The sequence below is a fragment of the Adiantum capillus-veneris genome, chromosome 16 (genome assembly GCF_014529385.1).
Source record: "Adiantum capillus-veneris isolate H3 chromosome 16, ASM1452938v2, whole genome shotgun sequence".
Classification (NCBI taxonomy): domain Eukaryota; kingdom Viridiplantae; phylum Streptophyta; class Polypodiopsida; order Polypodiales; family Pteridaceae; genus Adiantum; species Adiantum capillus-veneris.
Window position 1 is genome coordinate 98,604,342 of NC_140946.1, and position 27,865 is coordinate 98,632,206.

At 44.5% G+C, this 27,865-nt stretch overlaps 1 protein-coding gene across 1 annotated transcript; it reads left to right on the plus strand.

Moving 5' to 3' along the window:
- Window positions 1-629: 629 nt before the first annotated feature.
- LOC147439527 (uncharacterized) lies at window positions 630-27,805 on the plus strand. The gene is made up of 7 exons (XM_086485343.1): window positions 630-805; window positions 1,029-1,116; window positions 26,030-26,081; window positions 26,932-27,006; window positions 27,115-27,177; window positions 27,266-27,322; window positions 27,420-27,805. The coding sequence occupies exons 1-7, from the start codon at window positions 709-711 to the stop codon at window positions 27,492-27,494; spliced, it is 507 nt and encodes a 168-aa protein (XP_086341469.1). The 5' UTR covers window positions 630-708; the 3' UTR covers window positions 27,495-27,805.
- Window positions 27,806-27,865: the final 60 nt, after the last annotated feature.

The following is a 27,865-nucleotide window of genomic DNA, read 5'->3' on the forward strand; positions in this document are numbered from 1 at the left end:
AAAAGATACTTCTTGCAAAGAAAAGCAAATATCTCCAGACCAAAGGGAATCATTAATTTAGAAGAGCACAATAGAACTTGCAATTGAAAAATTGAAAGAAAAAATTGTCTCGACTTCAAAGGTGTTATGATTCTAAAGGTCAATGGTATCAAAATAAGATATGGCTCTGTAGATCTTGCTTCTCTGAGATTTTTCAGCTCTCTCTCTCTCTCTTCTTTCCCTCATGTCATACCCTGCTATTTGAGGCTTCGCTGGGAATAGAGTGGTACAAGGGAAATTTTGCACAGTGTCGAGCAAGGACAAGACCGCAATGCATAGAGGGAACAACGGAACAATAGTCGGGACCTTGTGGTGGAAGAGCTATGAAGCAAGGGACATCAAAAAGCTTGTTGTTGTGCATGCAGGCTGCTAGAGGGCACCGCAGGAGGCGGCATGACAGGGGGCTAGTTATGGGTGGAGAAGACCTCTTTTTCCCAAATACCGGTTCTAAACTAATACATATAACTCACTTCTAAACTAATACAACCTTGCCCTTGTTACTTGGTGCATCTCATCACCATCGGCAGACCTTGTGATTTTATCACTTGTATTTTTTTATAGGCACAAATCATTTCCATGGCAGGCCTCGTGATTTTATCACTTGTTCAATGTTAATCAATCAAGGCAAAGTAGTTGTGGAAACTCACCGTGAGGAATCGCTGCAATAAAATGGCAATGGCGCACTCAGCTCTTCCGCAGCAGCAACACATGATGGTGTGTGAGCTGGGATATAGAAGGCCCTGTACTGTCATCCGCTGCTCAGAAGGTGCAGCCCTTTGCTCGTCTGCATAAGCTCGCTGAAAATGGTACTCTCCATCGTTAACCACCGCAGTTCGCATATCTGTTTCCTCAACACTCAGACATGCACTACCACCCAATTAATGCAGTTTCGTAGTCTCTTTGTGTATGGCGAACTGCTTGTACCACCACGAAGCAAGGATTTTCGTGAGCCTTTAATACCTTCTTGTTTTTCATATTTCCACGTTCAGGTAGATTTGCAAGTAGTCCTAAAACAGGTGCAGTAGGTGCTCAGCGGCTCAAGGAGGGTGCTCTTCCTGGCACTTACTGGAATAGCAAGTAAAGCTCTCACCTTATCTTTTTCTCTCTCTTTCTCTTCTATTCCTGTGCAGGGGTTTAGAGGTGTTTATTGTGCATGAGAAGGTGTTTATTGAGTCCCGTGGTGATGTCTTTTGGTGTTCTAGCATGCACTAGGTACATTCTAGTGCTCAGAGAAGGGGAGAATTGGCTTATTGCATTTTGCGATCAAGTAATTCCTCCTTGTTACATCTCTACTGATGGGAGACTCCTTTTCTACTTTTCATGCTTCCATCAGGTGGTCAGGGAGTGCTTACATGGGGCTAGTTCTTTACAAGGGAGATCCACCTTTCTTGGTCATATAAACTCTCTGTAATGTGTTTGCATTGATGCAGCAAAGATTGCAGCCAATAGGAATTGGCTGATGTTGAGCAACTATTCCCTCCCGACATTAGCGATGTATATAGGTCATGGCAGGAAGGACTCACTTTTCTTCTCATAGGTAATCACTTGATGCTGTCTCAACGCTTCAACCCATTATTGAAGGTTGCAGGAGCGAAAAGGGATCGCTAAAAACTCACACAATCTAAAAGTCTTCCTGAAAGCTTCCAGCCCATAGATGTCATTGACAGGCACGAGACTGAAGCACAGGTGGAGAGCATTGCATCGCATACGATTTTCGGGTCAAAATCCACAACAAGATGTATTGTTATTTTCCAGCCCCTAGGCGTCTTAAGACGGAGCCGGAATCTAGCCATTTCAATATTTGCTGGGCTTTTTCAACACTGAGCATTCCTGTTAGAAGTTGGATATCATATCCCTTTGTAGCATTTGCCAATGAGCTAAGTATTGTTGTACTTGATAGTTTGCCTGTCTAAAAACTGACAATTCCAGTTAGCCTTCTCATGTCTTATGTTTTTCACCTTAAGGGACGATTAAAAGTTAAGAGAGCCACTGTCAAGGTTGCATACTTCCTGAAGATAGGACCTCCTGTAACATCTAAGAGAGGGTTCATACTGTCCATTGACAAAACTGTGATAGGGACCTGTGGCCTTCGTGGCACATGCTGGTCGAATGCGGAGGCAAAAGCTGGATGGCACCTCTCTTGAAAACAGGGAGTCGTGACTACCTTTTTAGTGCAAAACAAGGAGGGAGGTCAATCTTTGATGCACAAAGCGAGCAGCCAACTCTGTGACCTTAAGCTCCAAAAATTAATTGCAGCTTGCGCTTTCAGATTTCACTCTGTGAAAGTGTGAACAAGGAAATTAGGGTCTGATTGCACTCTTTTGTGCAATCTCTAGCCTTAGTCCCTACGCTTGTCTGGAAGGATAGGTTTATTGAGTAGTTACGCATAATGAAGCATGGGGCCATGAGAGTGGTACAACCAAGCTTGAAATCCAAGCACAAAAGATTAAAGCCTAAAAATTAACCTGGCAGTGAAGGCACCGAGGTTTGTCCTATTTGCTTAATGTATACTCAAGGAGTTGCAAGCTTGATCACTCTCAACAGTTCCATTTTGGCCTCTATCTTCCATCATCTCACCTGTGCATAGAGAGCTTGGCAAAGGATTGAGCTTGTAAAGGCCTTGCTGCTTTATTGGCATGTAGGAAAGCTTCCAAACTACTTCATTTGACTCAAAAACAGTCGATTGTTTCCAATTGCAGCAACCTGTAAAGGATTAATGTTTTGAACTGCATGCAGCCTTGGATATTCAACAGCGTACCGTTGATGCAACAATGCAGCTCTGAAATAGGGGATTGAACAAAATGAGGACTGTTGCATGGTTTGTAAGTTCTTCCACAGTGGTTACCCTTTTTGAAAGGCTATATTTTAGGACTTGTGAAGGCAACCCAAGAGTGTATCTCTCCCATTGATCTTCCAGAGGTGAATTTTTGATGAAGTAGACTGCTAGATACATATCTCAAAATCTCTGGTTATAGTTCTCTAGAGTATTGTTGAGAACCATCTTTATGTCACGTGCACATCTAACCCTATGTGTACGTGGACAAGCTACTTCATGACAAGGGTTCAGACTTCAGTTAGCTTAGGAAGTGTTCTTGCACTTTTGTGAGGCTGTTCGTAGACCGTGCATGTCTAGACACTTAGAGTAGATGCATATCCTCTGGTTGCACACAGCATGTCACGTGACACATCCAACCCTATGTGTCGGTGGACAAGCTACAGCACGACAAGGGTTCAGTCAGTCCAGTCAGTCTAGATTAAAAGTGATCTGGCACTTTTTGTGAGTCTATTCATAGACCGTGCATGCCCAGTCACTTAGTGTAGATGCATATCCTCTGGTTGCACACAGCATGATCATCAGTATTCCCATCAGAATTCATTGGAATCAGTTAGGTGATTTTTCCAGTGCATTTAGCCTATTTTTCCTATTTTTGACATTTTTCACTTATTAATTTAAGTGACTTCCCAACAAAAGTAGGTAGGGCAATTTTGCTAAGAAAATATATAAGCAAACCAAAGTTAGCACTCAATGGCAGAAGAGGTAGCAGGAGCTCCACGCTCAACAGGCAACTTCTCAGCAGACACCCCCCGGAGACCTAGCGTTTTGCAGATCCAGCATCACCTAGGGTTTTCCCCCATCAGATCAGCCTCGACTACCGCAGATAGCAAGAGCCCCAGCGTTATTGCATTTTGCAGAACCACGGCAACAGCAGGACCAAAATTCAGCCCTAGCGTTTTTGGTTGCAGATCAGCCCCGGCGTTTTGCACCTTTACCGCGACGGAAAATCAAGGAACATTAGCATTTTCAGTTTTCAGCAGTTAGTACCCGCAGATCAAGTCCCGAACCTCGCAGATCTCACCTTCTCGCAGCAGTTCCTTGCCGCACGGTCAGTTTCCGCAAGGTTTACAGTTTCAGCCCGGAAAACGCAGATTTCAGCATCTGCGTTTTCAGCGCGTCGTCGTGGCATCGACATCGCCATCGACATAGAGTCAGAATTCAGCAAATAGAAAATTTGCAGGTTTCAACCCATAGCGTTTTTGGACAGCAGTAGAAAGATTTTCAGCCCTTAGGTCGACTTCGTCATCACCGTCGTCATCGTCGACATAGCCTAGACTTGCATCAGTCCCATTCATACCATTTGTACCAGATTGTACAATCATAAGTAGACCACTCTTGCCGATGAGAGTGGGGCCTTCGGAGGAGGGTTTTTACAACGTCTCTGGTGTCGTATCTCTCTTCTCTCTCTATCTCTCAGTCTCATACACTTGCACGCACAGTGTCCATTCACTTTGTTTGTGATCATAGCATTCTCTCATTAAGAACGGAAGGCTCTCCCTTCCATAAGAACAAAAGGAACCTTGAGCACAGTTCGGAGCACTCATCTTGAGCAAAGCGCAAACATTCATTCCGCTGCACCTAACACACATGATCATCAGATTACAGTCAGAACCCATCAGGAGCATTTTTAGAGTGCACAGACCTATTTTCACTATTTTAGCCATTTTTCACTTATTATTAATAAGTGATTTTGTTGGGAAACTGGGTAGGGCAATTTGGCTAAGACAAATATAAGAAAAGCTAGCACTAGCACTTTCTGGCAGAAGAGGCAGCAGGTACCATCTAAAGAGCACCTTCTCAGCAAGACCGGCAAGAGAACATAGCGTTTTCAGCCACCAAGACCAGCCAGCGTTTTTCATCAACTGCAAAACAAGCCTAGCGTTTTCAGCAGTTGCAGATCAGCCTGGCGACAGCAGACCCCTTAGCGTTTTTGCATCAAGCAGCAGATCACCCAGAGTTTTTGCATTGCAGACCAACCTCAATGTTTTGCAGATTCTCGGCGAGACAGATTCATCATTAGCATCAACGTTTTCAGTTTTTAGCAGTCAGAATCCGTACCGTAGCCTCCAAATCTCGTAGATCTCACCTTCCCGCAGCAGATCCTCGTTGCAAGATCAGATCAACCAACGTTTGCAGATTCAGCCCGCTTTTCGCAGATTTCAGCATCTGCGTTTTCAGCGCGTCGTTGTCGCCGTCGTCATCAACATAGAGTCAAAATTCAGCAGATACAAGATTTGCAGATTTCAGCCCTTAGCGTTTTCAGATTTCAGCCCGTCTTGTCGTCGTCCTCATCGTCGGCAAGTCCATTGCATTGTAGAGATTTGTGCAATCAATAGTAGACCGCTCTCGCCATAGAGAGTGGGGCCTTCGGAGGAGGGTTTGACAACATTCTGGTGTCGTATTCTTCTCTCTATCTCTCAGTCTCAGCACCTTCATTCATAGTGTTTACCACTTTGTTTGTGATCATTTGCACTCCCTCACTAAAAGAACGGAAGGCTCTCCCTTCTGTAAGTAAAAGGAACCCTTGAGCACAGTTCGGAGCACTCATCTTGAGCAAAGTTCAACATTCACTTCCGTTGCACCTTACACTTTAAATCCCCCAATCCGCAAGTATATGTACTTCGAAGAGAGAGGTGAGATAAGTGCGAGCAAAGATTGTTTGGAAGTCTTGCCATGTCCTCGGAGCGTGAGATTTGGTAGACAGAGAACTTCACCACTGTAGAGCATCGTCCTTGATTAATGCTGCCGAATAAGAAATTTTCGATCGCTCCATGTAACGTTCGAGAGAATATTTGTTAAACGGGTGTAGAAATTGCAAAAGCTTTCTTTGTGTCTTTAACTATGGGAAAAAAGCAGAGAACTTGATTGTGCGATCACCATCCTTATGTTAGAGTTCAGGCATCTCTCTGGAGTTCAAGCATCTCTCTAGAGTTCAGGCTTTTCTTGCAGTTTTTGGACCAAGGTGCTTTTGGAATATTGTGCTTTTGAGTTTATGGCTTTTGGGGCTCTGCTTTTAGCATCCCTTTGAAAGAATAAAAAGGGTCCAAGGGCCTCACTTCTCAGAGCATCTGGACGCAGAGTTTAAGAGCAGAGGACCCGCGGGAGTTGCACTTTGATGATTGATCAAGCATTAATATAAAAGAAATACCGAAAGGGGGCGCCAGCCTTTGGGGCCAATCTCTCTGGACACGAAACTACGCCGGGCCGTGTCGACTCAATGTTTTAAAGTTGTGAAGTATTTTTAGTGAATCTCTCTCGTGTCGCGAAAGAATCTAGACTTGGGGTGTCCAAGTTTGTTACATAGGGAGTAAGGGTTTTTTTGTGGTTGTGTCCGGCCAGTTTTAAGTTGTTTTCTCATGTGGAGTTGTGTTTAGCATGTTTAGCTGAGGGTTTTGGCTTTGCTCCATGGTGAGCAAGCTGTAGATGGCTGAGACAGTCTCACTGGGTGGGAACCGGCTCCTATGAGACGAACGGTGGATCAGTTAGTAATTACCACGGCAGTTACCACAGTAATTCCCAAAGTATATAAATAGGACCCATTACATTGTAATCGGATTGGCATAGGTCGTGGGCATGAATTGAGTCATTTGTCGGCTATATCTTTGTTTAAGCTTTTGATTCCTAATCCTTAGCCCTGAGTTGTTCTTGAGCTACATCATCTTTATTGTAATCTTTTATCTGTAATTCTAAACACAGCAGTACAGTATACTCCAGTCATACATACTTTGTACTCATTCTCTCTGAGTCTGAATCTGAATCTGAACATCATTCTAATTTCTCAGTACTTCAGTCTGGTTCTCATTTCAGTAGATGTATTCCAGTTCAGTTTCTATTTCCTTGTCCAGTCTACTGTTTGAACTAACACATCACCAGTAGCTGTAAACTTCTAACACTCGAATCAGCTATTTAAAGAGATCAGCTCCAATTCCATTTTGGCGATCACGGTGGCTAGAGCTGTTGCTCGTTGACTAGAAAACTCATCTCCCAGTTGGAAGTTTCTCAGCGCAGTAATGGTACCCAAAACCAATCGTGGCTGGAAACCATCCTACCGTGTTGACCCTATTCCTGAGGAGTCAAAAAGAGACTCTGACCCCAAGCATGAGCTGGTGACTGACACTGAGGTTCAGGAGGAGCACAGTTAGGCTGATGAGGCGCAGGACTCATAGCATTCCAGTCAGTCCAGACGCAGAAGAGTAGAAAGGGAAGCACGCAAGGCTAATAGTTCTCGGTCCAGGCAGGGGGACGAGGGTGCCAAAGGCAATAAAGGAAGTCGCCATACTTCCAGTAGACATGCCAGGAAGGACACAGAAACTGAGACAGAAGCAGATATTAATTGGGATGCAGATACAGACAAGTGTAAGAAAACTCCAAAGCGGCGTCCAAACTCTAAGATGAGAAGCGGAAGGACCAACGGTGATCGGCATGATTACACATCCTCGTTGAAAATCTCTTTTCCAGTATTCAAAGGAGGCAAGAAGGATGATCCGGATGTTCACATCCAAGCTTTTGAGCAGTATGCAGAACTGAAAAATATTGATGAGGATGACTGGGGTGAATACTTTCCGCAAACGCTGAAGTAGGCAGCGAGATAGTAGTACTACCATTACTTGGCTTGCCAGCTTAGATCCTATAATAAACTACTTAAAGCCTTCAGACTGGAATATTCCGACAAACAGAGGTGATGAGGATATTCTTTGTGAACTGGATAAGATTAAGTAGAGGAAATTGTCAGTCCGAAGCTATGTTGAGAAAATCATGGAGCTGACAAGGCAGCTGCAGGAACCACCATCAGAAAAGCGACTGCAAGCATGGTTCTTGAATGGCTTTCGCAGCAAGAAGCTTAGGGAGCAGGAGGTGCCAGCACCGACGAAGAAATTCAATGATTTGGTACAGCGAGCCCTGAAGCTGGAACAACAAGCTAAGAAGGAAAAAGGTCATAAGAAGAGGAGGTCCAGTAGTAGCAGTTCTTCTACTGATAACTCTGATTCAAGCGGAGTTTCCAACAGTTTTGAGAGTAGCCCCAATGAGAAGACTAAGGATAAGCCTAAAAAGGGGTCTTGGACTAGGAAGATTGAAGAGATGGCTCGACAAATTGCTGAGATTAGCCAGACCAGACAACCAGTGAGAAGAATGGAGACTTGGTGTTCAAAATGTAAATATAAGGACCATGTTTCCAACGAGTGCCCACAGTGTACTTATTGTAAAGCCTATGGCCATTTATGGAATAACTGTGGCATTAGGATTCATCATTTCAAAAAGGGCAAAGACTTGTCAGTAGTGGCATATACCAATGCCGAACCAGTAAGAGTGGAAACTGCCAACGCTTCTCAGGAGGAGAAACCAGGTACCAGTGGTACTGGTCCAGGGCGCGGCAGATACCAAGAGGATACTGGCCGGGGCCGGGGGCGTGGTAACTTCCAGAGCCGAAGTCTGAATTGCTATACTTGTGGAAAGTATGGGCATTTCGCAGCTCAATGTCCAGACACACTTGGGACTGCGGCTACTGAGGTGAAGGTACCAGAGCCAGTTCCAGTATGAGCAGTTACACGAAGCAAAGGAGTAGTGATTGAGGAAATCCTAGAGATTCCAAAAAAATCAGCACTACTGAAAGCAGCAAATAGGCTCAACAGAGAGACGTATGGAAGGCCAAGTGTAAAGAAAAGGTGGTTGATGAATGGCAGGAGCAGAGAGAACTCGCGACGAAAATCACAGAGGATTTAGCCAAGAAGCTGCCAGAGCAGCAGAAAGTTCTGAAGCATGGGTCATTCAAAGATACCAGCCCAATCTACTGAGACAGATCAGTCAAAGCCCGGCATACTTGAGACCATGCTGGCTGCAGTACAAGGGATGATTAAAGAGTTGGGAGTTGATAGAGGAACTAAAAGCACTACAATGAAGGAATGGCATTGTGAAGATATTACCAGTTCTTTGATCTCCGACAACAACTCTGACCAGGAGAAAGAGGAAATTGTGTCAAAATCTGTGATAGAATCCAGAAACTCACTGTGGAGTTGGAAGACATTAGAAGAACTTTGCCTGAAGCAGCGAAATTCATCAAACAGCGAAGGAAGGCTGAGGCGGAGGCCAGGACAGTTGACTTGACGGTTGTCCGAGATGATGAAGTGCCGCTAACTCAAATAGATTACAAAGTTTGGAAACAATGAGAATCACTTTCGAGTGTCATCTTGGATGGAGGAGCAGGAGTAAACATCATGGGAGTACATCTTCAGCAGAGGATTGGCATTACAAATTTGAAGCCAGCACCTTTCAAAGTGCGGATGGCAGATCATCGAGTAGTGCAAGCTACTGGTATGATCGAAAATATGCTGATACGAGTGGGCAAGAAGTTCAAGACGAGTTTTCTAGTTCTCAATTTGCAAGGAGCATATGGAATGCTACTAGGGCGTCCATGGTTGCGAACGGCATAGGTTGTTCATGACTATGCTAATCAAACTCTGATTCTACAAGGGGCCAGTGGCAGAATGCAGATTCAAACAAACAATACTAGAAGCTGGAGAAAGGAGCTGAGACCTAAAGAACTATGCCAGAAGTCTAAGATCAAGAAGATTGAAAGGATGTTAGCAGCTCTAAATATTTTTCCCTTAGCAGAAATTAATCTCAATGCAGTTCTACTGAACAAGGAGCAAGCTGACAAACAGAAGCAGCAGTTTCCAGACCAGTTTATTGAACTCAATTCAAGAAAACGATGAGTTCAGTCAACTGGAAGGCCGGAAGGATCAATTGAATCCAGTACGCCAGATGAGCCAGCACATTCTGGGGAGGACACGGCAAATCAGAACAGTAATTTGGAACTCAAAGGGCCGTCTTGGGATTACGCTGAAGAGTCAACCAAGAGAAAAGGCGACGGGCCTAACTGGTTACTCCCAAATGACCAAGAGATCGAGGAATGGAATCTAGGCTCTGAAGACAACCCTAGAATGATCAAAGTTAACAAACATCTCAACCCAACAATGAAGGAGAAAGCACGCAAAATGTTCCAGCATTTCAAAGATGTTTTTGCCTAGGAACACATTGATCTGAAAGGGGTGGATCCAGAGGTCTGCCAGCACAGGATACCACTGAAGCCAGATGCCAAGCCAGTAAGACTGCAGCGGTACCGAATGAATCCCGATTATGCTAAGAAGGTCAAGGAAGAGATTTACAACCTTCTCAAAGCTGGGTTCATCACTGAAGTAGCCAGTAGCGATTGGTTGTTTCCTATTGTAGTTGTTTCCAAAAAGAATGGGAAGTTGAGAGTATGTGTGGATTATAGGAAACTCAATGCTCAAACCATCAAGGATCCATTTCCATTACCTTTCACAGATATGTTGCTTGATGAGATTGCAGGGTATGAGATGTACAGTTTTATGGATGGATATAGTGGCTACAACCAATTACAAATTGCTCCTGAGGACCGGGGGAAGACCACTTTCATTACAGAGTGGGGAGCATTTATGTATTTGGTAATGCCATTTGGCCTATGCAATGCACCAGCCACTTTTAAGCGGTGTATGATGGAGATATTCAATGAGTTTCTTCATCTGTTCCTCGCCATATTCATGGACGATTTCACTGTATATTCAGTTGCGGGACAACATTTACGATTCCTAGAAATGGTTTTAAAGCGCTATCAAGAGAAGTGGATTTGTCTGAATCCATTTAAATCTGTTTTCCTAGTCTGGAAAAGATAACTACTGGGACATGTAGTATCCCGCAATGGAATAGAAATAGCCAACAACAAGATCCAGTGTGTTCAGCAGGCCAAGGCGCCCAGGAATGCATCTGAGTTAAGTTCTTTTTTGGAATATAGTAACTTTTACAGAAGATTTGTGCATAAATTTGCCTCCCAAGCTTTACCCCTGTATGAGCTCACAAAGAAAACCAGCAGGTTTAATTAGACTGCCGAATGTGAGGAAAGTTTTCAGAACTTAAAAAGTGCCATTATCAGTAAACCAGTACTTCGGCAACCAAATTGGGATGTTATCTTCCATGTACATGTGGATGCTTCGGGGCTGGCGATGGGGCAATACTAGCCCAGCCATATGGAAGGACTGACTATCCTGTCTACTTCGCGAGTCGCAGATTCAGTCAAGCTGAACAAGGTTATACAACCACTGAACGAGAAGCTCTAGGGATGGTTTTCAGTGCTACAAAATCGAGGCATTATTTACTAGGCAAATTGTTTCATTTCTATGTGGATCATCAGGCTCTCTTATTCTTGATTAATAAAGTCATTATTCAAGGCAGGCTAATACGGTGGATGATGTTCCTTATGCAATTTGAATTTCGGATTTTCCATAAACCTGGCAAGAACCACTGTGGCGCTGATTTTCTCTCTAGGAGTACAGAGGGCTATTTTGAAGTGTCTTTAAGAGATGAACCAGTGGATGCTGAATTATTTCAGCTGGAAGCGGCAGAATTAGTTGATCCTGAATAATATGAAGTATATCAATTTCTTTCTCAAGGTGGTTTCCCAAATGATTGGAAGCAATACCAAAAGAAGGCTCTGGTCATCAAAAGCTTAAAGTTCACTATCATCGGGGGCTCACTCTACCGATTAGGTGTTGATGGTATTCTTCACCGATGTGTGCCTATGGAGGGGAGAATGCAAGTTATCTCAGAGGCGCATAATGGAGAATCTGGTGGACACTTTTCTACTGATGTCACTTACAAGAAGATTCTGCAGGCTTGTTTATGGTGGCAAACATTGATATCTGATGTCAGAAGCTTTTACAAAACTTGTGACATATGCCAAAGAATGGGTAGACCCACAGTTGCAGACATGACTCCCTTAACACGAGTACAACCACTGGGGGTTTTCATGAAATGGGGTTTGGATTTTATGGGACCTTTCAAGAAGGTTACTCCCAAGAAGAATAGGTATATAGTGATAGCTACCTGCTATGTAACCAAGTGGGTAGAAGCTAAGGCTCTTCCTGACAACACAGCCAAATCCACTGTAAGATTTTTATTTGAGAATATTGTCTATCGCTATGGATGTCGTGTGGAGATTGTGTCGGACCAAGGGACACACTTCATCAATGACACTATGGAGATCCTTTTGGATATGCTTTCAGTCAAGCATCGGAAATCCACACCTTATTATCCTAGATGCTATGGACAGGCCGAAAGCAGTAACAAGACCATTAAGACTATTCTCACTAAGATTGTGCAGAAAAAGCAAGACCAGTGGGATTTGAAGCTTCAGACTGCTTTATGGGCATACAAGACAGCGTATAAGGTCACTACAAGATTAACACCATTCCGAATGATATATGGCACTGAAGCTGTTGTCCCTATGGAGTTCGTTATTCCAAGTCTCAGAATGGCTGTAGAATATGGGTTAGATTTTAATCACAATCTTAAGAAGCGACTGGAGGAGCTTACCCAGCTAGATGAACTGAGACAACGGGCTATGCTGGAACAGGAGATTGTTCAGCAAAGAAGGAAACACTGGCATGACCGAAGGATTAAGGTCCGGGAGTTTCAGAAAGGAGATTTGGTACTCCTTTATCAGTTTAGATTGGGTCCTAAGAAGTCGGATCTAAAGATAGCCTGGGCAGGACCATTTGAAGTGGATTGGTTTTCTCCAACGGCACGGTAAGACTGAAAGACTTATCTGGATTACTGCTGCCAGGGGTGTATAATGGAGCTAAAATCAAGCTCTACTATTCAGAAGTTAGAGCCCCTTGCCAGGAACAGGGTACTGAGGATTTGGGCACTGAAGACCAAGAAACAGAATCAGCTATCTTGGGGCTTTTTCATGTGCAGCTAGTTCCAGTTCCAGAACTAGTTTCAGACCAGTACCAGCGCGACCAAGCCAGACTTATACCAGGACCAGAACAGTGGGGACAAAGTTATCAGTTTTTAGGGGACCAACGGTCAGATGGAATATCAGTGGTAATCGTTTCAATGACAGATGAAAGTCTTGTCCAATGCATGTCTGCCACGTCAGTTGCGATGCACGGAAGTCTAGGAACGGTAAGTGGTGGAGCTTTTATGACGCGAACGCGTATAACAATAAGACGAGTAGGCGTTTTTCCTCGCAAATCCCTTGCGCTACAATTAGTAATTACCTCATGTTGTCCACTCGCCATCGCTGAGCTCTGAAGTATCTTCATTGCAGCCGCAAACCTCATCCTTTGAGGAGACCGTGGATTGTCGTCTGACTTTGCCAGCCACACCTGGGTACGGTTTCGAAGAATCAAGTTAAGTCATCTTCTTCTTCACTTGCTTCATCATCTTCACGGTGCATGGGTAGGAGGAAACTGTTAGAAAGAATGCAGGACACTATCGACGAAACCCAAGCTCTTATTACTGCTACAAAGGCAACTCTTCCACTCATCCCGTATAGCAAAATTCAGCGTTATGTGTTTACTGAGCGAGCTATGGCTCTACTCCAACTGTGGCACTTGCGTGTGGTTCTGCAAGCCACAAGGATTGAGTTTGACACAGCCATCATAAGGCAAGTCTTGGACTCTTTCAATGCTAAAGATGGCAATGCTGTGATTTATGGCCAGAAGGTGTCTGTCACACCAGAAAGCATTGCTTTTGCATTCCGTATGCGAAACGGGGCCAAGCCGTTTGTGGCAACTGCAGAGCAGATCAGTGCAGCTTTGAAGGAGGATGATGTTGCCAAGGTTGTTCTCGTCCGTCGGACGGAACAATGCGTTCGGTGGCGTCCGGTCCGGTCAAGGCATCCGTTGCGTCCGGTGGTTTTTTAGTACGTTTGACCAGTTTTTTAGTCCGTTGACTGTGCTTTTTTTTGGGAGGTTTTTGGGTTACCTTTTGGCATAGGATTCCTCCCACCTAGCCTAGGATCCCCCTCCCCCCACCTCCCACATGCCCTGAGCCTCCTCTCTCTCTCTCTCTCTCTCTCTCTCTCTCTCTCTCTCTCTCTCACACACACACACACACACACACACACACACACATTGCTTTGGATTCCATTAGACTGCTCTCTCTCATTGCTTTGGTCCTTCACCTTGGATTTCATTAGGCTCCTCTCTCTCTCTCTCTCATCCATCCTCTCATCTAGCTCTCTCTTGTTCAAGGGCAAGTATCTACACTCTAAATCTATATATGGATGCCCTCTTTTTGTTCTTCTCCATTATGTTCCAACTCAAGGCTCAAGCTCACGAGTCATTCACAAGCTCTCTCATGAGTCATGAGAGATTGCTCAATGGCCCAACGAATCCAGGATAAGCCCAGATTCACCCTTAAAGGAAAGTGCAAGGTATAGACCCATGGTAGTCACCCACAAGACAATATAACCATCAGCTCCATCATGCATAGTATTGACTAAATACCACGACATCCCCACTGTGATAATCAATTGTCTAATTGTCCCAAGTGTAAAATCTAGGGTTAAGAATTGCATGTTTTTATTTTTGAACGTACGTAACCATGTCGTACGACATAAAATTTTCTAGTTCGATGAGTACCATACGTCTTCGTATGTGGACAAAACGTACGTGACCGTACGAGACCATCCTGGATGCTGCTAAGAAGAAAAGGAAAGCCAGTGCGCAAGGGATTCCAGTTTTGCAGGACTGGAAGCTCCCGCTGCTTATCGATTTGTGGCTGAAGCTGTGAGTATGAAGAATAACCCGACATATGTGTCAGAGAAACTTTTTGCCATGCTTTTAGCAAAAAGACTGGATTGCAACGTCTTCATCAACCTCTGTCAGATATTGTCGCACAATGTGCTTCAGCAAACTGCCAAGCTGAAATCTCAAAGTGTATTCAAGGCTTGGTATGTTTGGCAGTTTCTGTACTGGGCAACTACTCCAGACACCCATGATCAGGTGAGAATGGCTTGGAGTTAGAAGCCGTTTCCACTATCCAAAAATATCGACTTGTCATCGGATGAAGAAGAGCGAGAAAGTCAGTCAACTTCTACTGGACTGAAAAGGAAGGCTAAACAAGATGAACCTGGCAGTTCAAAGAAACCAAGGACGACACTGACTAAGAGCAGTGCTCTCCTGAAGCAGCTGGAAAGTCAAGTCAAAACAGTGTCTATTGAAAGGACTCCAATTAGCCAGACTGAACAACAGACTGACCAGACCACTGGTGGATTCAACCAGTCAGCAGGTCAAATTTCAGCAACCATCAGTACTAGCCAAGATCAGACAGAAAAGGCTAGTCCTGAGCGATCAGCAGACCAGGTTGATAAGGGCAAAGGCCCAGCTTCTCCAAATCCACTTGGCCGAGTCTCCATCCCATACAGTGAAGAAGCTCTGCAGTTGACCAAGAAGGACAGGTTACAGCAGCTGTAAACTCATCCACTCAAGGGGCGTCTCCTATTGGAGAAATATGATTATGTTGTATTACCTTATATGGCTCCTGTCACAGTCTATGAGCCAATTGATTCTGACCCAGCAACAGTTAATGATGGCTGTTCAGTACTCATTTAGTCATCCTGGAATACTATTGTCAATTGTATGGGACAAATGCTGGATGCTGCAGGGTCAGAAGATTAACTAATTAAGGTAAAAACTGAATTGAGAGAGACTGAGGAGTAGATTGAAAAGCTGGAGCAAGGGAGAGCAGCCCAGAACTTGCGCCACACTCTCCTTGAAGCTCACTCAGATAGGACCATTCAACAGTTACAAAGTAAGCTAGCCAATGTAGAGTCTGAGATGCAGACCATGCGGGAAGAAAAGGCTGAAGCACAACGAGCTGCTGAAAGGTTTAAAACCATGTTAAGAATGAAGCGAGTTGAGTTCAACTCTTTACTGATCCGCCACAATGCTCTGAAGACCACATTAACAGAAAGATATATCTATAATAATCTGGCCGAGATCTTGAATCCAGCAGGCAATGTTGTTTTCGACATGGATAACTTGAAGTCTCTTATGGAGACGATGCAGAGTGATTTGCAGGATAAAGTTATTGATAACAGTGCTCTGATAAATCAAGCTATTCTTGATTACATTGAACAGCAGACTACCATTGAAGAAGGTGAAGATAAGGAAGAAGTAGAGAAGGAGGAGGATGAACCATACGAAGGGCATAATGATGATGATGATGATGCCTCTTCTCCATCTCCACCTCCACCTCCAGGACCTGGTACTTGTGGTACAGGGCCAACTGGAGGAAATCAGTCACAGGCAGACCAGCCAGACCAGCGTGAAGGGCAGCGGTCGAGCAATCAGAAGCTAGAAGAGCGACAACCCAGCAACATTGGGAATTCACCAGCACACCAATCACAACACAGCAGGGATGTTAAAGGGAAAGGCAAAGCTGTGACTGAGGGACCAGCAGGTGATGAGCAACATTCATTACAACTCATCACGCTAAACAAGAGATTGAGACATCAGCAGGCTCCTATAACCAGGCGGTATCTGGAGGATGATGATCTAGAACGCTTCCAACGACTGTATGTCGGAGCCAGGGAAATGGTTGAGCATTGGAAATCAGCTGCTTTCTATGATCAAGAGGCCTGCCAATTACCTGCGCATCCCAACACAATACAGCTGTTGGAAAGGGTGCCTAAATGGATACTAACTGCTGAAGAGAGAGTAACCAATCCACATTGGCAACGATAGTCTACTGCAGATTGTCGCTCTCTGGCTATGGAATTAGAGCTTCTGCCGGGAAACAAGTCAACATATAGATGCATGAAGGATGTCAGGAATCAATTGAAAGAGGTCTTAATGCAAATGCAGATTGCTAGGGGAGTTCTGGATCAAAGGGTGCGGACCATTCTTGAAGACCAAACTGCCACCAGCAAGGGACCTCAAACTCGAATGTCAGTGGGAGAACATGCAACTGCTCTTCGACGACTGTTTCAGCTGGTTAGAGTAACCAAAAAAATGATGCAGCAAGAGAACCAGGCTGTCCTTAACTTCTTAGAATTTGTGCCTGATTTCCCAGTTCTCTTGTATGCTTTACCAGCAAGAGAGGTAGAGTTGCCAAGATTTTTTCGAGCACTTTACCCTCAACATCTAGAACCAATCGATCGGCTCACATATTTCAAGATTACTGATGATCTGCAGGATTGGTATGAGCGATCGACTGTGGAATGGAAAACTTCGCAAACACTGTTCAACGACGCTCTCCAACTGAATGATCTCCAGGAGCTGAAAGAGGAGGTACAGAGGATCAAACTGTGTATGGGTCAGTGGAAAATTCAGATAAGAGGCCTCACTAAGATCACCAACCAACTGCTGCAACTCACTGTTGAGTCCTCTAAACTGCCTGAAAAGGACATTACGGCTAAACCAGGCTTAGGACCACAATATAGAGAGATGGTTGAGATTCTTTTTGAAGCTCGGATCAAAACCAATCAGCTTCTCCCAAAAGGATGGATCCATACAGTCTCGCATTGTCACAAACTGGCTAGAACTCGGATCACCAAAGGCAGACGCACGCTCTATGATCCCGACACCAAAACATATCATCCACCAAAACATATCATCCTCTCACGCCTTATGAAATGGAGATGACCACAGAAAGGCGGGATCAGCTTAAGCAGGAGGCCATTTACTGTTGAGCGCAGGGAGTGTGCAAGAGCAGGAGGAAATGGGCACACAATGCAGGAAGAAGGATGCGCAGCAGATCGAAAGAGAGAGAGAGAAGGCTCAAACATAAGAAACCCACGATTGTGTTTTGTGAGGGTTCTTTGTTTTATTAAGTACACTTATAAGTTGGACCGGACACTTAATAAAAATGTGTGTACTCACTTATAAGTGAGTTTTGAGTATAAGTATGTGTACACTATACAAGAGGGGGGCCACAGGGGGCCTTTACCCCCAACAACCTCCCACTTAAAGGCCCAATGTGGTACCTTTAAGCAACTCCCACTAAGAGTATGCGATGCTCATGTTGAGACTTTGCAAGATCTGTGGACCTTGACTCGAAAGCCAAGATCGATTCTTCGTGATTGATCGAATCTACAACGAGGTTAGCTTCGCTAGAAAAAGCATCCACTAACACATCATCCTTGTGAACGATCACATCTTCTTCATGCAACTCATCATGCTTGGGAGAAATCACATCTTGATCATGCAAATCATCATGCTTGTCATTGTCATCCAAATCATTATGCAAATCATTGGCATCCAAATCATCATGCTTATCATTGTGCTTCAAATCATTATGCAAATCCTGTGTATCATGCTTTGGAGAAGAAGAGACTGGTGCATCTGTGCCTGAGCTGGAGAAAAGAGTCGCAAGCGCTCTTCCCTTCTTGCTTTGATCTCGCGATCAAATTCTGCTTGTCTTGCTTTGTTCGCTGCTTGTCTTTCTGCTTCGGCTTCTACGTGTCTGCGTTCCATTTCTTTGAATTCACAATCAAATTTGGCTTGTCGTTCTTTGGCTTCCAAGCGTGCTTGCTCGTACTCACGCGCTATGGCTGCCATTCTTGCGGCATGTCTTGCTTTACGTTATAAAGTCTTTTCCATAAACAGCAGCTTCAACTCCTCCATTGGAGTTAGTGCAAACGTTGTCGTAGATGAAAAAGGGGGAGGGTCGGAAAAACCTCCTGGTGTGGAAAATTCTTCTTCGCCTCTCTCATGCTCATCACCTCCAAGCGAAGTATCCATTCCGCTTTGAGTGATGACCATTCTGAAGTCGTGGGTTCTTGTGGGTTCTTGGGTTCTTAAGTCCACGAGGAACTTGGGTTCTTGGGGGTCTTGGGTTCTTAAGTTCACGAGGAACTTGAGTTCTTGAGGTTCTTGAGGTTCTTGAGGTCCTTGATTCGTGAGAATCTAGGGTTCTTGAGGTTCTTGAGTTCTTGGGGTCCTTGATTCGTGAGAATCTAGGGTTCTTGGGGTTTTCTTTCGCTTGCAAATCGTGTTGGAGAAGGATCTTCTCTTCACCCGAGTTCTACTCTTTTCTGCGGTGGGCGCACCCCTTGGCGGCCTTGCGCTCACACCAAGTTTGCTTTTTCCCGCCTCACGTCGATTGGCCGGCCGCTAAGTGCACGGTCCGCTCTCAATGAGTGAAAAGAGACACAAGGGGAGGCTGGACAAGCCCTTCTTTCTTGGGAGATCAAACCATTGATCTAATACCTAGAAGCACGTCACCAAACCGGCCACCTTACCGTGTGAGCCGAGCACAGAATGAAGAGATTATGAACCAAGTGAAAGACCTCTTGGAAAAGGGTCTTGTCCAGCCTAGTACTTCACCGTATTGCTCTCCAATGTTGTTGGTTTTGAAGAAAGACGGATCTTGGAGAATGTGCATCGATTATAGCACTCTCAACGAAATCACCATCAAGAACAGATTTCCGATTCCTAGGATCGATGATATACTCGACAAGTTACAGGGATCCTCGTGCTTTAGGAGGATTGACTTGAAGAGTGGGTTATTTGAGTTTTTGGTGATGCCTTTTGGCTTAACCAATGCTCCTGCGACATTTAACCCGATGATGGACAGGATTTTTCGAGAGTGCAGGCTATTTGTTGGCACTTTCTTTGACGACATCATTGTTTTCTCGAAGAATGAGGCAGAACACAGAGATCATCTGCTTCAAGTCTTTCAGGCATTACGAGATCACACGCTAGTGATTAATGCAAAGAAAAGTGAATTTTTCCTACCAGAGATGCACTTTTTGGGACACATTGTGTCAGCAGCAGGAGTGCAAATGGACCCGGCCAAGATAGAGACTATCCGTGATTGGCCCGATTTGAGGAATGTCCATGAAGCTAGAAGCTTCTTGGGACTGTGTTCGTACTACAGGCGGTTCATACGAAAGTTTGCAGAGGTTGCTTCCCCTTTGCATACCTTGACACAGAAAGGAGTACCTTTTTCGTGGGGACCCACAGAGGTGACTGCCTTTCAGATATTGAAAGAGAAATTGACTACGGGACTTGTTTTGACTTTGCCGGACTTGCAGAAGTCATTTGAAGTATTTTGTGATGCTTGTGGTCGTAGTCTAGGTGCGGTCTTGATGCAAGAAGGCCATGTCATAGCTTATGAGAGCCGTTTGTTCTCTAGGCCGGAGATGACAGCACAGATCTATGAGAAAGAGCTTTTGGTGGTTATCCATGCTCTTACTCAGTGGCGGCACTACCTACTCGGAGCGGATTTTACTGTCTTTACAGACCATCAGAGTTTGCGCTACTTCTTGTCACAGAAGCAGCTTTCGGAAAAGCAGATGCGGTGGGCGAACATCTTGTCACAGTTCCACTTCTAGATTGTCCATGTGCAGGGACAGAAGAATGTGGTGGCAGATGCTTTGTCTCGAAAACCGTTGGTTCTGGCTATTTCCGCGATACATCATAGGAGCTTCGAGGATATGGTCGATCAGTATGCCACAGATACAGATTTTGCAGATATTTTCACACGGATACGGGATGGGGAGACAGTAGCTGGATGCTCCCTTCGGGAAGGCTACTTGATGAAAAAGACTATGTTGTGCGTTACACAGCCGTTGAGGGAAAAGGTTATGACTGAATGCCACTGTCCACCTTTTACGGGTCACTGCGGCATTGCTACCACCATGAAAGGGGTAGAGAGATATTTCTTTTGGCCGAGACTCAAGAAGGATGTGGAAGAGTTTGTGCGCAGTTGCTTGGTATGCCAGAAGGTCAAGTTTGACAGGCATAAGGCACAGGGATTGTCACAGCCTTTACCCATACCCACCCGCCCCTGGGAAAATATTGAAATGGATTTCATTTTTTTTTATCTCCCGAGAACACAGAATGATCACGATGATTTTCCGATTACATGGCACGTCTGAGACGATTCTATCCGACAGAGACCCCAGATTTATGAGTTTGTTTTGGAAGGCAATTTGGGAGAACATTGGCACGCAGTTGCAGTTCTCGTCATCGTTCCACTTGCAGACTGACGGGCAATTTGAGGTTGCCAATTCAGTAATTTTAGATTTATTGATGTCTTGTATCTCGGATCAGAAGACTCAATGGAAAAAGAACTTACCTTTGGTGGAATTTGCCTATAGTAACACAATACACTCTTCGACGGGGAAGACGCCATGTGAGATTGTTGAAAGTGCTGCGAAGGTTCCATCCTTCCTGAGCACGAAAAATTAGATATTTGAAGCGGATGAGTATTCGCGAGATTTGGATACGGCTTTTGCCAAGGTTCGCGAGACTTTGCAAAAGTCTCAAGAACGACAAAAAAAGGCAGCGGATCGCCATCGTCGCTACTTGAAACTGAAGGAGGATGATTGGGTGCTCTTACTTTTGAGAAGGCACGCCTAAGAAAGAAAAAGGGAAAGGATAGGCTTTTTCCAAAGCTTAGTATGTGATACTACGGACCTTTCCAGATTACTGAAAAGATAAATGATGTCTCCTTCCGATTGAAACTGCCAGATACTTGGAGGATTCACAATGCATTGCATGTGAGTCTCTTGAACCCTGTTAAGGGTGATGTGCCTGATGATGGGGAGCCTGATGAGCAACCCGCAGTGGAAGAAAACGAGGAGATGCTTGTTCCTGAACAGATTTTGGCACATAATGATACGAAGACAGGTAAAGTCCGAAGGCGGTTCTTGGTTAAGTTCAAGAACTTTCCTACATTTGATGCGAAGTGGATGGAGGAGGAGGACCTAGCAGATATTGCTCAGATTGTGAAACTTTACCTCGATGTTTTGGTTTAGCATCATCTACTCCAAACGGAACCCAGAATTCAGCTTGGCCAGAGATCTGGTGCAGTGGGATGCACAAGAGGGGAGTCACTCCGCTCCCTTGTCAACAGATACCTTGATTTTGATACTAAAGTCACTGATGTCTCTTTGAGCTTCAGGGATACTGAGAGCTGACAGTATTCTGCTGGATGACTTTATGAAATGGAATTCCTGATTATGATACTGATTTGTTCTTGACTTCTTGTGAGTGCAGGAATTGATAGCCGAAATGACTGCAGCATTTTGGTTTGATTGATCTCGAAAGACATGGTTGCAATAGGGGTTAGACAATCGGACATCGTTGAGGTCCCGATTGGACCTAGATGTGATTGCTAGCTACATTGCCGATAAATCATGGTCTAAGATCCGAATGAATGTTGAATGTCATGTGATGTCCTGTGATGTCGTGTGATGTGACTGTCGATTTTGTACATGTGCTAGATGTGTGTTCCTAGTACGTAGGTACTAACAGTCAGTGTCTGCTAAGACGGTTTATGGCTTTTGTCGGTTTTGCAGGCGTAATCGCGGTCGATTACAATGCTTTCAAGAGGGGGGTATGTCACAAAGTGATGACGTGGCGGTTAGTAGAAACCCTAATTTCTGCCAGAAACCCTAAAATTCTTGCAAACCCTAATTTTTGCCAAAAACCCTAATTTTCAGAAATCGCGGAGGCGGAATATTAAAAAAATAAATAAATAAAATTATTTTTTTTTTGGGGAAATTTTGAGCGACGCAAATCTCAGCTTTTCGCTTTGATTTGGGAGAAAGAAAGAGAAAAAGAGAACTTGCTTTTTACTGACTCTCATTGAGAGAGAGAGAGAGAATCTACTTTTGCTTTCAAGCTTTTGGGGCTCTACTTTTGGGCATCCCTTGTAACCTTTAAATTAGTGGTGAGGGCCTCACTTCTCAGAGCATTTGGACGCAGAGTCTTAAGAGTGAAACCCTAACCACTCTCTTGTACTTTGATCTGATTAATATAAAAAGAAATACCGAAAGGGGCGCCAGTCTTTGGGGCCAATATCTCTAGGCACGGAACTCCGCTGGGCCAGTGCAAATCTATTGTGATCTGTGAATTGTTTTGAAGTGGTTATTTGGTGCTGTCACGGTCGATTCTTGACTTGGAGTGTTCAAGTCTGTTACAGTGGCAGCAACACTTGTGACGCAAGGGACAGTGGCGGGTGCAGTCGGTGGCCGAGGGCAGCAAGCTTGGGGCGGTAGCCTGAGGGCTGGCATGCGATGGCGGGAAATCGTTTATGCTACACATTAATTTTTGGTTTATTTGATGACCCAGCTGAACCGCCCAAACCACACCTTTTTGGCTTGTCCAAAAGGGTTAAGGCCTTAGTGATGCCTCCCCTTTTTGCTAATGAAAAAGGAAGATATTTTACTCGTAAATGCACTATTTTTTCATTGGTTGGTGGAGACAAAAGACACTCATTAGAAAGATAAAAGATAGTACTCATTTCAAGGATTGAGGACTTAGTAGGAGGCCACGATTTTGCAAAATGATAATGACGCGTAATATATCGAGATACCCAATCACTTCTCTCTCTCTCTCTCTCTCTCTCTCTCTCTCTCTCTCTCTCTCTCTCTCTCTCTCTCTCTCTCTCTCTCTCTCTCTCTCTGTGTGTGTGTGTGCCAAGACCAAGGGCCTCTATATGGCAATGCATGAGGAATACACGATAACTGAGCGCTCTCTCTCTCTCTCTCTCTCTCTCTCTCTCTCTCTCTCTCTCTCTCTCTCTCACACACACACACACACACAAACAAACGCCACTCCCTCTTGTTTCACACACACGAAACCCCATAGTTGCTTTTCTGCTATTGTTCGTCGTTGTATGTGAGCCCCTTTTTGGGGGCTTTCTATGATGCAGTTGCAGAAACTTAGGTGATTATAAGATTGATGAAGGCTACATCCTAATTTAGAGGAGCTCATGGCCTGGGATGCATTCCGCCTATACAGACGTAAGTGATGATGCTCTACGAATGGGAAGGCATGGCAAAGAGGCGTGGCCGTAGATGTTGAGGTGAACTCAAGCCCGGGGTAGATACATGCAGGAAGCAGAGGAGAAAGCCAATTAGAAGCATGAAGAGGAAGGGAGAAGGAGGGGGAAAAGAAGAGGGAGGGGGGGCACTTTCAAGAGAGGTGGGAGGGTTATGATTGCATCGAAGCTGCAAAAGTAAGGAATTTACTTTTGTGCTAGCCAGTTTGCACGATGTGTAGTTGTAGAGCGGAATTAATTATTCTCTCTCTCTCTCTCTCTCTCTCTCTCTCTCTCTCTCTCTCTCTCTCTCTCTTTCGCGTGAGGACGAAGTGCAAGCAGCAAACCCTAGGTCGGCCTTCAATAAGCAGAGCTTATCTATCTCTTAACGAAGGCATATATGAGAGTTGTTTGATCGCTCTATGCGTAAGCTTCTCCCTTGAATGGAAGTGAGGGAGATGAGAGATCTACCCACACACGGATTGGGTCTCCCCTCCACAATTACCTACCTACATAAACCCTTTGGCTATTGAGCTTTTTGCTTGCATGAGTTGTTAGGAAATAGGACGTAGCCAAGTAGAAATTAGAGTAGTTTACTTAATAGAGAGAGATAGTCTTCACACACAAGAGATTATAGAGTAGAGAGAGAGAGAGAGCACACACGATATACGTGGTTCACCCAATGTGGGCTACATCCACGAGAAAGTGGCTTCAGTACTTCAAAGTAGAAGTAAGTTACAAAGGGATTATACCCTTAATGGAGCTCCCACCTTGCTTCACTCTCACCACCTCACATCAACTTCATAATGCACCACAATGCATTTTGTGTGTAGAAGAGGCCTCCTTTTATAGGCCAAAAGGGTTGCCCTCTCTCATGAGAGGCAGCCGTGTGTAGCCTCCCTTGTGTGGACAAGTCCAAGTTGGACTCTCCAATGCACCCATGTGTGGCCACCCTTGAGAAGAAAAGTCCGCCTTGAAATCAGCCACCGGCCATTGAATTCGGCCACCGGCTCCTCTCTCGCTAGTAGTGTCACATGCCACCCTATACGAGAGTTGGGAGAGCGTGTCAAAGCTAGGCCATCTCGGCCCCATGAGCTCTAGTGGTTTTGTGCACGTCGCCATGTCATGCATACGAGCGGGAAGGAGGCTCTGATAGCAATGTTAGTCCCTCACTGGATCCGTCCTACACACATGATATGACACAAGCCAAACTCACACCTAGACACACGTAGAGCAGACATCAGGCTCACCTCCCAGCCATAGAGCCAATACGGGCTCACTCCTGAGCCTAAGAGCAGGCAGCCAAGTGGGCTACCCTCTGCCACAAGGGCCGGTGTCCCATACCACTGAACCCACACCGATAGAGGTGTGTGGGTAGAGCTGCCAAGGGCCAACAGTCCAAGTGTGGTGATCACACGACATGTCTCACAAATGAATTATGAGACTCAAGTCCTATTTATAGATCAAAGGGCTAGGTTCACATTCGCCGGACATAATTGCAGGCACCCATCCTGATGTCTGGGGACGTAACAGTCCCTCTGGCTCTCTTACAGTATGGTTGTGTCATAGGTCTGCATCCCTTTTTGGGGTACAATATTAGAACCTGCTAGAGTGGATGTGGATGATTTTGGAGGCACAGCTCAGGGGTTTCATAGTCCCTTGTCTTTTGTGAGCTGCTACATGAGGCTTTTTACAACGGATACTTTATATCAGTCAGATCGCTAGCACTAGACATAGTGGTTTTTGCTACAGCGCCTGAGGCGGTGGTTTGTTTGGGATCTATCCCCTCTTATAATTTGTAAGTTCAAACTATTCTGGCCTCATGAACTTATATCCCGTGGTTTGTTTAGGATTTTTCCCCATGATCTTATTGTATATCTTTTGGGGTGTTTACCATATCTCTTCTATATGGACCTATGGTCGTTTTTTATGTAATGCAAAGGATCACAAGCCCCATTTTTTGCTGAGAGAGAGAGAGAGAGAGAGAGAGAGAGAGAGAGAGAGAGATGTGCAAATTGGCAGAGTGGTACATGATGTCCAAACTCGAAGGGGGAGAAAGGCTCACTTTCAAGTGAGGTTGAGTAGCCTAGAAAAAATTATTAGATGCTGAATAAGAAAACCAATTGAAGATTCTGATCCCACAAAAAACAGACAGGTCAAAAGTTGACCTACCAACATACTTTGACCACAAGACCGCTCCCTAGTAGATAGGAATCTCACCTCTTAACAAATTTAAAGGATCGTTCTTTTAAGTAGAGGGAAAGCATTATTTTATGTGATGCAAGATTTCTGTCATGTTTATCATCCACTGTGCATGATATTGAGGGTTGAATGTTCGTATTGAAACATTTTATTCTTTGTCCACCTTGATTTGGCGTTTTATGCTAGCGTTTATCCCCTTGTTTAGTTAGTAAGTTCTGACTTTTCTGACCTTATGGTGGCACATTTGTGTTTGTGTGTGTGTGCTCGCACGCGCGACAATTCAACATAGTTGAACAAAGCTGTATACTCACAAACTACATCTTCGAAGTTCTAACTTAGTTCATCGTTTACGGTCTATTTTCATAATTGCAGCACCAAATTTGGTGATGAGATCAAGGTGGATTTCAACAAAGGCTCAGAAACAGTAAGCGCTCATTTATCATTAGTTTTAGATGGGGAGTACTTATGTGCCCTTTGCTTTTGTCATTTTCCTACACATCATTTATTGTGACATTTGTTTCTTCTTTTCTTATGAAACTTTTGGTTTACACTCAGCCCCAGTTAGTTAGTGTCAACTCTCCTACTTTCTTGCGCAGTCTCTCCTTCAGGGCTTTTTTAGGGCTTTTTTCACATCTTCAATAGCAGGTAAGGAGGTGCTTATGCATGCAGCATTCTTGAAGAACACAGGCACTCTGCCGCATATTCTTTTCTTCTCAGACCACTTATGTAGTGCAATTGGGCGAGAAGTTTCTTGCATTTTGTGGTGATTAAACTATTATTCCTGTAAAGTACTACTTGGTTGTTGAATAGATGGTGTATTGAATCTAGTTGTAAGGATTGATGTTTGCATTAGAGGACCTTTCTCTAGATGCTCATACTTGTAGTTGTTCTTGTGCTTGATCCGTATGTTTTACATCGTCTAAACTTGCAAATGTTGGTCGAGGAGTTGTCCAAGTTGCTTACCTAGGCCTGTCCAACCTTATTTCCATTTACTCACCTTGAATATGTGGCTGAGTACCATGGGTCTGCCCCAAACATGCCCTCAGAGAATGGGAGGTTTCTTTGAATATCCTGAACTAGTGCTGTAAACTTCATTTTCTCATTAACTCATGTGAATGGTGTCATCGGATGTAAAGCAGCAGGGATTTGAAGATGCAAAGTGTTCCTCTGCTGAAAGTAATTTCGGTTTAAGTCTTTTGCTTGTGCATCCGGTGTGTGTGTGTGTGTGTGTGTGTGTGTGTGAGAGAGAGAGAGAGAGATACATTTCCTTGTAGGTGACAGCAGTAGCCAGAATTGGAGAGAACTTATTGAGGGTCGCAGAACGCTGTAAAGTGATGTTACCGACTTCTGTAAGACACTCTCTCTCTCTCTCTCTCTCTCTCTCTCTCTCTCTCTCTCTCTCTCTCGTATCGTATCGTATGTTCTGAGTATGTCTTTTTACAATTATATCAATGCAGGCCTTCTGTTTTGAGGGTTCTTGCTATCACTGCGAAATGGAAGTGGTGGGAGGAGCATCTGAGGTGTGCTTGCAGTTTGGCCTGTGTGCCTTCCTCTCTGCTTTTAAGTGCTCCAAAACTGTTTACTAAGCTAGAAAAGGGTGTTGGTCAGGTTGGCCCAAGTGGGAGTGGGAGAGTGGATGAACTTGTGAGAAGCTGCATTTGTCCTGTAAGCTCTTTTGTTCCTAAGGTTTTACTACTCTTCAAATTATGAGCTTTTTGAGTGGCTTTCCTTTGAATAAGAAGCTTGTGATTTCTGCATCCAGGTACCTTCCAAGAAAGGTGGTATTGAAGTAAATATGGTAAGCGAAGATGATGTATGGGGTGAACGAGTTCTGTGACAGAGAATGCTGAGGCGTGTGAGACCCCGGCTTGCAAAGGTTTCGTCACCAAACAGAGCTTCAACCGAGTCTGGCTTGAATTTGGCCAAGGGAAACTGTCATTCTTCTATAAACAAGGCGTGTAGGGATACAGGTTCACACTCTCTTTGATGGAAGTGTGAAAAAGATGTAAAGCACAAGATAAGACTGAGCACCTTATGTTCTTGGTTCGGTGCATGAGCGCCGTTTGTCTTGAAGCTCTTGTTATATGGTGGCGAGAGTGTAAGAAGATGTAATCTGCTGTTTGGTACTTCATGACCGGTGTTTGGGAACTCTCCATTTCCTATTAATCCTCTATGTTGGTATGTCAGGATGAGATTGAAATAATCCTT

Excerpts from the sequence above, each read along its gene's own strand:
- LOC147439527 (XM_086485343.1), top strand. The coding sequence starts at position 709 with ATGGCAATGGCGCACTCAGCTCTTCCGCAGCAGCAACACATGATGGTG. Across the intron at positions 27,007-27,114 it reads AAGTGATGTTACCGACTTCT|GCCTTCTGTTTTGAGGGTTC; the intron begins GTAAGACACTCT and ends ATATCAATGCAG. Across the intron at positions 27,323-27,419 it reads TGAGAAGCTGCATTTGTCCT|GTACCTTCCAAGAAAGGTGG; the intron begins GTAAGCTCTTTT and ends TTCTGCATCCAG.